Genomic DNA, 10,357 nt, shown 5'->3' with positions numbered 1-10,357 from the left:
GAGGTGGATTGGCAAATAAGTTGCTTTTTTTTCTCTTTTCTCTATTATAAAAAATATATGAAAAAAAAAAAAATTTTGTTCAACCGAATTTCGAAGTTGGTTTAACAAGCTCAAAGGAAAATGGAAAGATATAGAGTAAAAGGTAGATGAATGTGAGGGAAATTAGGTAAAACAAGCAAAGAGAAGGAAAAGTTCTTTTTTTTTATTTGGTTATAGAGCTTTCGAACAAGGAGAATTGAAATCCTTTTTATACTACTACTTGGAATGTCGTAGGCTGTCTATCTGAACTGGATACCCTCCTATTCCACTTCCATGCACCTTCCCTTCCCTTCCCTTCCCTTTACTTCCCTTTACTTCTTACACGGCCCTGCATTTTTCTATCTTTGTTTTTTTTAGAGGCTTTTATGAAATGTGGAATAATTAGTTTAATTAACAAAAAAAAAAAGAAAATTTTTATGCAATCGCTTAAAGTCTTCTTCATATCGATGAAAATTTAATAAAAGAGTAAGGAAGAAGAACAAGAAGAAGAAAGTGATGATGAAGGTACAGAATGCCTTGATCCTACTCTTTTTTTGTTTGTTCTTTTCCTGTTTCTTTTGTTGTTTGTATAACAATTCTTACATTCCAAAGTCTTACATTTTAAAATAGAAAAAAAAAATAAAAAAAATAAACCCTGGTTTGTATTGTGCATTAGGAGGTGTTGCATATGAGCAAATGAGAGGACAAAAGGGTAAATTTTTTTTTTCTTCAATATAATGGATGGGTCGTGGTTATCTGTCTGTTGTATTGTTTATTATTATTATTATCTTGTATTTGTTTTCCAATTTTTTTACCAAGCGTATTGTGTTGAAAATATGCTAAGACGCCTGTGAAAGAAGAAAATTGGAAAATGAAAAATGAAAAAATTATTGTGTTTGACAATATATAGAGGCAGGATGGAGAACAATAGACTGGCACTGTTGTATAGTATAAACTTTGGGCTCTAAAATGGTTAATACTAGATTGGCCCTAGTGGTGTGAAATAATGGTTTACTTTCATAACCTTTAGACGAAGATTGCTTTGCGTTTCACTTATTGTACACAACTTCATTCAGTTTTATCAGTGGTGTGTTGTTTTTGTTTGTTGTTCATTTTTTTTTTTGGTTGGCTGTGTTTGCTTTAGGGTTATTTGTTTTACCGAAACAATTGAGCAAAGCAGGGGGGAAGGGAAAAGCAGGGGGAGAAGAGTGAAGGTGAGGGACAAGAGAAGGTGGACAATAGTGTTTGAGTAAGCGAAAAGTTTGCAAAAGTTTATATCCTTCTTTTCCCCCACCACCATCCGAGTTCCAGATTCTCATTTCATCCACCAGCCCTTTCATTATATTTCTTTCTTGGTAGATGAGAAGACTTGAATGTCTCTTCTCTATTCACTTCCTTTTCTTCTTTTTTTTTTAATTTTCTTTTTTTTTTGGAAATTGAAATTAAATCATTGTAGAGATGTGTCCAGCATATTCTCTTAGGCTCTTTTTCAACCACAACTGGGACTGCAACTGAAACAGCACCAATGGTATACAAGAACCAAAAACCAAAAACGTTGGACGGAATCAAGAAAAAAAAAGTTTTTGATGTATTTTTTTCTCTTTCTCTTTTTTTGTGTGTGTGTGTCCTGTTTTTTTTTTTTCTTTAAGGATATGAAATTTCAGCTGCATGGTGTTTTGTGTTTTTGTATTTTTGTGTTCTTTTCACTTTAATGCCCTGCTTCTCTCGCTCGTTTAACCGTTGATTCTTTTTCTGTTTAAATTTTCCTTCTTGCTAAAAAGAAATAAGAAGAGAAGAGAAGCCAATGAAATTTTGATTCAAAATGATTTCTAATCCCTTTGGGGGTATCTATGGAAATTTTTTATTTTTTTAACTAATCATTACTACTTTCTTCCTTGGACTATATGTGACCTGAAATTCGTTCTATATTCCTTATTGGGTTGTTATTATTATTATTATTGTTATTATTATTTTTTAAAATAGCAAAAGAATGAAAGAAAAACATTACCAAAGGGGGGAGGCGTTCTTGCTAAGCGCTCTACCTTAGTTCGCCTCTTTCGCCTTGATCAACCCTTCTTTCCCAAAGAGTTGGAAGAAGAAGAAGAAGAAAATATATATATATAAGGAGTGATTAGATCAACATATGGGATCAACCCTGCGAAATACACCCTATGAAATTGGCTTCTAGAACCAATAACTCTGGAACTGAGAAACAAAATAATCATTCTCATGTTACAAGAACGATTTTACTCAAAATAACAAAAGAAAACCAATCAGGGTCAACAGATGTACCTATAGTTATATATGGCTCAATGGTCAAAGTGTAGTATGCCTCTATTTCTCTTTCTCATTCTCTCCAACCTCATATCCTGCATCTCTAATGGTATGATCGCACCCTTTTCATACTTGAAGTAGAGTTCACAAAAGGTTTATATATATATATATATATGTATATATGAATGATGGCTTTGTTCAACTATGAACGTGTGGTTTACTTTATAAAATCACAAAAGGATACAAAAAAAGAACACAAAATCAAACATTTATTTTTCTTTCCATTTGCTCTGCTATACATTTCTGCCCCCCATCTTCAAATATATATTGGGTCCTTGATTTATCAGCACCTATTTCTTCTTAAAAATAAATTTCGTATAAGCACATACACTTTAGGACTGTGAAAGATAAACAAGAACAAGTATACTTGAACTGAACCTACATCTTCACTTACTCTTTTAACAATCCCAATTACCAAAAAGGAAGAGCGAAGAGCGAAGATGAAGGAGAGATCAAAAAACGTTTGTGGAGAATTGAGTACATTGTGAGAAATGACGTAAGAAGGAAACAAATTGGTTAAAGAAGACTCAATATTGTGAAATAAAAGAAAAAGATAGAAAACATTTTAACCTCGGGGCTTCTATTGTCGTGCAAACAAGTGAACGGTATTCATTTTAAAATGTATAGTTTAGTTTTTTGCTTCGTTAATATGTTATTGTTCTTAACGACACGCACTTTGAGTGACGTGATTCACTCTCTCTAGCATAACCAGTTTAATATATATATTGTTTGACAATATCATCAACATAACAGAACTGGATCTTTCCAAGCTTTCTTTTTTTTTTTTGTATTAACGCTCTTTCCTACATCGGCTTAAACACTTCTCTCCTCCGGCTCATCACCCAAAGGAAACCAAAAGAAAAAATACACTAGAACCTACGTTACCTCAGATCTCTAGCGCCAAGAGCAACAAATGGATCTTATTTGCCAATTTGAAGTTATAGAGAAAAGAGAAACAACAGTACAAATACAAAAAAAAAACATATATGGTTAGAAAAAACTCTGTAGCAATTTCTTGAAACTTTACGAAATCTAGCAAATTCGTATCCTTTATTCTTGCCAGTTTTTCCTAAAAAAAAAAGGAAGTTCTGGTCACGTGATAGTCACTAATTTATTCTTTATTATTTTTTCTATATCTTTTTTTTTTTTTTGATCATAAGGAATAAAAATAAAAACAAAATTGGTGCAGGATACCCTACCCAGGGTCTCACAAAGGGACATTTACAATGTCTTTTCAAAGGTAATCTCCAACACACACCACTCCCATTCATTTTTCATATATTATATATACTGGAATTTCACAAAGCTCATATATGAGAGTCCAGCTACATCTCAAAGAATATTGTAACAGAAAGATATAATGATTTGTTTTATTTTTTTTTTTCTCTAATTAAACGTATATGTAAGGATTATAGAAATACGCATATATATATATATATATATATATATACATATGTATGTGTAAAGTAAAATTTGTGTTGCTAAAGAACTGAAGTGTGTAACGTTTTGGTAATTGTATATAGTCAAAGAACCGAGATTACTTTGCTAACCCTGCTGATGAAGAAATAAAATATAGCAAAAAAAAAAAACATTTTGACATTTTTTTTGAAAAAGAATGAAGAAAAAAAAAAACAAGCAAAACAAGTAAAAAGCTTGACATGAAGATGAATTCAATGTTGTGGAAACACATCATCTCTTCTTTTACTCGTCTTGTCTTTACAGAATCAAGAATAAAAGAAGTCTTCTTTTTTTTTGTCAAAAATGTATGCCTCTTCCCCCCAACCATCTTCATCTTCAATATCAATCTTTTATCATGCTTAGTAGTTTCTTCTAACTTTCAAAGAGGCAGCAGCAGAGTTGGAAGCAGCAACCAATTGGTTAAGGTTGGATGACAAACTACCAGTGTTGACTTGAGCAGCAGCAGCAGTGGCAGTAGCAGCACCATACTTGTCAACCAATGAGCTCAATGCGTTGGTGTTGCTTCCACCTGCAGCAGCAGCAGCAGCAGCAGCGGCAGCAGCTGATGTAGTAGCAACTGTAGCAACTGTAGTAGCAGCCTTGGTGGTGGCAGTTGTGGCTGGAGCAGCAGCGGCAGCGGCGGCAGCAGAAACAGATCTGGTAGAAACGGTGGAAGTACCAGTTGAAGATGATCCAGAGGCATTGTCAATCTCTGAAGCAGAAACTTGACCAGAGGTCAAAGCGTTACCCAAGAAGGAAGCAATGGCACCGGCCCATGTACCAGCATTGGCTTCAATGTATGACAAAGCAGAGTCCCACAAACCAGATGATTTGGCCCATGAGTAAACATCCTTGGCAACAACCAAACCAGTCTCAAAGGCTGAAGACAAGAAACTGACGGTAGCTTGTGGGTCAGCAAGGACCTTGTTGACCAATGAGGAAACGATACCTGAGTCCTTGATCTCGGTAACAATGAATGAGATAATTGAGGCCAAGTCTCTCTTGTCCAAGTATTCACCATCGGCAATGTCTCTTCTCATTGGAGCTGGAATAACAACATCTCTCTTGGCAGCAGCAGTTGAAGCAGTTGAGGATGAGGATGAACCACTCAACCATGAAGTGATCAAGTTAACGGCGGTACCAAAGATGGATTTGGCAACATTCAAGAATGCATTTCTCAAGTCGGCATCGTTTAAGAAATCGTTGAAAATAGTTCCCAACAAACCCGAGTTCCAGATAGCTTCAATCAAAGCTGGACCTTGAACAACAGCAGTTTGGATAGCTGATTGAATAATAGACTTGATTGAAGAAGAAATGGCAGAGTCGGTGGTCAAGGTGGTCCAAATGTCACTAATGATACCTGAGTTGGTCAAAGCAGTGATCAAGTCACCCAAAACTGAGTCAGCTCTCTTGTCGTGAGCAATCAATTCATCACCTGAAAGATATTCTCTCTTGGCTTGTTGAGTTTTGATTTCCTTCAAGATGGCCAAGACGTCGTTAACGTCAGCTCTCTTGACCAAGGTTTGTTCGGCGACAATAGCTGGAGCAGCGGAAACGAATGTGGATGAGGCTAAGATAGCACAAAGGGTAGCTTGTGAGAACTTCATTGTAATAATATATATATTTAGTTAGTGAGTTGAATTGAGTTGAGGCGAGGCGAGTTGAGCAATAAAGGTATGGGAAAAAATGTTATTGCTATTGTTGTTGTTGTTGTTCTTGTGTGGGTGTTTTAGTTTGTTGCAAGCTTAAGAAACTGGAAAGTAAGAAAAGGCTGCAAAAAAGATTGAAGGTGATAAAGTGAAGAAAAATAGATTAACCTGTAGTGGTATTTGGTAGCGAGTAAAGTAAGCTGTTGATGATAGAAGAAGAATGAAAGGAAGAAAAAAAAAATGGAATGAAAACCAATTCAAAACCCAAGGATATGTGCTTGCTTTTATATTGATTGTTGAAGGATGAGTTCCACCTATTTCATTATCTCTATCTTCTTCTTCTTCGTCTTCTTCTTCGAGGCAATCTGAATTTCATAGTTTTGCCGGATCTGTGTCGTTTACCGTCTCAATGTTCAATGCTCAAACAAGTATGGTTAACTAAAGACGGTAAAAATTCGTAAAAGTATTGTTAAAGAAATAAAAAAATTAGTTGCATTTCCTAATACGGTAATTTTTTTTTAATACTTTATTTTTTTTTTTTTTATACTTTTTTGCTGCGGTGAGAGGAGGACGAAAAGAAACAGCGACGAACAAGACGCACTTTGCACCAAATACCAGACACCACCAACCTGTCTCTCTCACTCTCCTTAGCAGACAATAGTACACAAACTTAAAAAATTTCAATTTCTAATTTTGCAACTTATACAGTGCTTCAATCACAACCATATACAGTAAAAGACAGATATGAAACAGCCACTCTATATTTTTCTATTTAATTTTTTTGGGAAATTGGGTGGGAGTGGGGGAAGGGGGGGATAATAACTAACCTTTCTGTCTCTGTTCTGTCCCCTTTCTACTTCCGCCTCTAATTTTTGGTATTTAAATACTTTAACTCTTTACAGTAATAGAGGAAAGGGATGTAATTTCAGATGTTTAATTCTGAGAGATGAATTTCAATATACAGTTGAGCCATAGTTGGTGACCGTGATGTTGGAGAAAAAATTCTTTGATCTTTAATTTTTGATTACCTAAATTTTAACCTAGATTAGAGTTTTCTAACCAATTTGGGTGAAAGGTTTGTTAAGGTGACGACAACAATAAAGGAAAACAGTTGCATAGTGTTGATCTTGAGGCTTTAATCTACCTTCTTTAACAACAAATCAAAAAGCAAAAGGACATTGCCCAAACTCAAGTTGCTCATATTGACATTAAAGGAAAAGGAAGTAGAGGGAGAATAGACAGCTAGTACAGCGAGTAACTCGACCAGAGAGAAATAATTGAAAATAAAAATAATGAATAAATTAATAGATATATGAAAAAAAAGAATGTATGGATTGTAGACTCTTTTTTTTTAACTTCGTCACTGAATAATTGAAGATAGATGCTAATAATCGGTTTTGCTAGTGAGTCTCTAACTCATAGAAATCCCTTCATCATCTTTATAATGTACACTTTGGCACTGTCTGACCCGTCTATCCCTTAAAACAAAAGAAAACAAAAGAGGGATATACAATTTACGAAATACCCGACTGTTTCAACTTGTTTGGTGGACCATAAACAATGGATATGAAACGTTTTTTTATTTTCAATAGATACTGCTAAAAAGTATTTCAATGGTGTGATACCAATTGTGTATGTTTGTAAGTGTGTGTGTAAGTGTGTGTGTAAGTGTGTGTGTAAGTGTGTGTGTAAGTGTGTGTTTTTCTTTTTATACAAAAACTTTTTGATTCCTCATGATATTATTCTTTGAAAAATGAACATTTTAACTCTTGAGTTTGTCGCAATTAAGTAAACAAAGGTTTCGAGCACCGGACTTCAGCATTAGACAAAAGCCAAGAAATTACGACTCAGATAGGAATTTAGGGGAGGGGATTGTTATTTTAAACTTCTGTGTGTGTGTGTGTGTGTGTTGGCATAGACTTTGTTCTCTTTTCCTCCTTGTGGATAACTTGATGAGAAAGGGATGACACCAAGGGTTTGTATCAGGCGTGTCTGCTTCTGTGTCTGTTTATGTCAAGTTAAATATAGAATCACTACCACTCTGAGTCATGTTACATTCTTCTCAAGGCGAATACAAATAAATAGTGGGGCATTCAAAGTTAAAATTTGAAAGGAAAATATAGAAATATAGAAAAAGAGAATAAGCACAAAAGAATAAAGCACCTGTATTCCTAACCCAATCTTCTCCACTTTGAAACAAGTTTGACATTCAGGGCACCACATACTATAGCAAAATCTTGCTTCAAGAAATGCAATAACTCAAACATAAAAAAAAAAATCAAGGAAACAGGGAATTTAGGTAAACTGCTAACTTTTTGTTTTGTTTTGTTTTGTTTTTTTGGACCACAGCAAATATGTCAACTTTGTTAGAGATCCAAAACTGTGGTTGCAATAGTTGGTAATGCTGAAACGAACTCTTGACTTTGTAGCTTTTAGGAGTGTTTATCCTATTTGCAACAAGAGGCCATCTCATTCGAACCTCTTGCTCTTGGCCCAATTCTTTCAAATATTATCTCTCTCTCTCTCTCTCATGTTCTCCTATTTTCCTCAACCCTTCCCATTTCTTCCAGTGAATTATTTAAGATTAATTGTAGGAATCAATATACTTGATGAAACAATAATTGACAATTTGCCAAACGTTTAGGTATCAAAATCTATTTCGAGAAATAGAAATAGGAATAAAAAAAGGATCCCAGTAGTGACTAAACCTTCTTAATTTCCCCCTTCCCATTCCCCCTATTCTTCTTCTCTTTAACAAAACAAAGTGGGGTGAGTGAGAGTGTGATTGTAACAATGACTGTAGCTGTTGCTGTAAATTTGAGTTGGAAAATGGAATTGGTTTACCAACCCCACCCCCACCCCCACTATTCCTTTTGCGGTGTTTATGCAGTCATAACAATTGTTGTTGTTTTTTTAGTTTATTCTCTATAAAGCTAAAACTCACATTGGGCGGGTAAATTGTCTTTATGATATTATGAAAAGGGTGCAAAAAATATGAAAAAATATGAAAAAAAGAGAAATATTGAAATGTTTTTGTCTCATTCAATCTCTTTACCGTTTACAGTAATAATTTGTCTGTTGGTTTCTTTGTTGGTAGGTTCTTATTTTTTTGCAGCCGCTACCTTTTTAATTTTTTTTTATTTTTTTTTCTTTTTTTTTATTTTTTTATTTTAATTATTTTAATTATTATTTTTATTTCCGCTCCGTCGTCTTGTCTCGTAATAAAAGAAATTGTAAACAATGTACGATTTTTACCTTATGCGAGTTTTGGATATTTATCTACATGTACCAAAAAAGCATTAGAAATGATTCCTATCAAGTTCACAACTACTCACGAAAAAGGAAAAAGAAAAAGGGACCCTAAGTTTACGTACTCCAAACTAGCCTTAAGTTAAAAACAGAAGCAGAAGCAGAAAGAATGAGTATTCCATACTTTTGTTTCTTTACAAGTAGACTAAATTCTTCTTTTACCCTCAACAAACATGCTATTTATTTCGTCGTAAATTTTACTGGCAATTAGTCAAGAGAGCCGTTTTGAATATTGTTTATTGTTCATCAGCTATTAACGGAAAGAGAAAAAATTCGAGTCACTCAAATTTCTTTTGAATTCCTTTTTTTTAACTTGAATTAAAAGCTCTGGTTATGAAGCTTTGTCTTGAATAAAAAATTTGGTTATGGAGTATGGAGTATATATATTAAATAGTTGTGGATGTATTAATATGTGGTCTTTTTCTTCCTTTTTCTTCTTTTCTTTTAAAAAAAAAAGGTTTTTGTTTCTTTTTACCCGAGAATGGTAAATCACTGCCAATTACGATTATAACGTTTGTGAATTAACTAAATGAAGCATTGGTGTTGGTGGTGTTGGTCTTTGATGGTATTGAAAAATGTGTTGTCAGATGAGGTTTGAAGAAGCAAGGTGTGGTAGCAACTGCCACAACTATTGCTCTTACTACTACTACTAGTAGTAGTTATTTCCGAATCTCACATCCACAGTTGAGTATGCACGCTGGCCCACCACTAATTTAATTTAAATCCTCTTTAATGGCTCTCTGTCTAGAAACTTTTATAAAAACAAAATAAATAATAATAATTAGAAGAAGAAGAAATAAGGATGAGTTTGGATAAATGCTGAGAGCGAATAAAAAAGGAAAAGAATAAATATATATATATATCACGTGATTATGCAAACGTGTATATAATCACGTGCTACTTTTTACCCTTTTGAAAGTGGGAATGAATGCTTTTCTATTTTTGCACCAATTTCAACCAAAAAGAAAATTATTTTTTTTAATTTTTTTCCCACAGAAAATCAGAATATAAAGTACACGCTCTAATACAACTCAACAATAACAGGAAGTAATCTACAGAGTTAAAAGATTTGAGCAAACCCCTATTGAAAGAAAAAAAAAAAAACTAACAAACTAACAAAACAGGATATGATACATATAAATTTGTAAAAGAGAATAGTCAGAAAATTAAAACTAGAGAAGGTGATGGAGTGGTAAGGAAGAGAAAGAGGGGTGTATACTGTAGATTAACAGATGTTTGTAGTATGTATTATTTGAACTTATTATCAAATGAACACGACTTACAACAATATGAGTACTTGCCTCAAGAGGTAATTGGTCTGTGTGGCTCTAACTGCCACACTCATCTATTCTCTCTTCTCTCTTCTTTCTTTTTAGTTTGTTAGTTTAACAGTTGTTTGGTTCCTTACACCAATTTATGCCCAATCTCACTCTATTCATTTGGAGAGATTGAAAATCGTGCATTTATCCAAAAAAGAAAAGAACAACAAAACTAGAATTATAGTTGTTGGCCCCATCCTCTATTTTTGTCTTTTATTTTTTTTTTCATTATTTTTTCATACATTTGCAGATGAATACATACATACATTC

General features: G+C 33.8%; 1 protein-coding gene across 1 annotated transcript; it reads right to left on the bottom strand. All coding sequences in view use genetic code 12, as the record gives it.

The window, feature by feature from the left end:
* Positions 1-4,169: 4,169 nt before the first annotated feature.
* On the bottom strand, positions 4,170-5,417 carry PVL30_000289 (uncharacterized protein; the record flags this gene model as incomplete). The annotated part of the gene is made up of 1 exon (XM_001527727.1): positions 4,170-5,417. The coding sequence occupies one exon, from the start codon at positions 5,415-5,417 to the stop codon at positions 4,170-4,172; it is 1,248 nt and encodes a 415-aa protein (XP_001527777.1).
* Positions 5,418-10,357: the final 4,940 nt, after the last annotated feature.

This window comes from Lodderomyces elongisporus, chromosome 1 (genome assembly GCF_030384665.1).
Source record: "Lodderomyces elongisporus chromosome 1, complete sequence".
NCBI classification, from domain to species: Eukaryota; Fungi; Ascomycota; class Pichiomycetes; order Serinales; family Debaryomycetaceae; genus Lodderomyces; species Lodderomyces elongisporus.
This window is presented reverse-complemented; position numbering and strand designations above follow the sequence as displayed.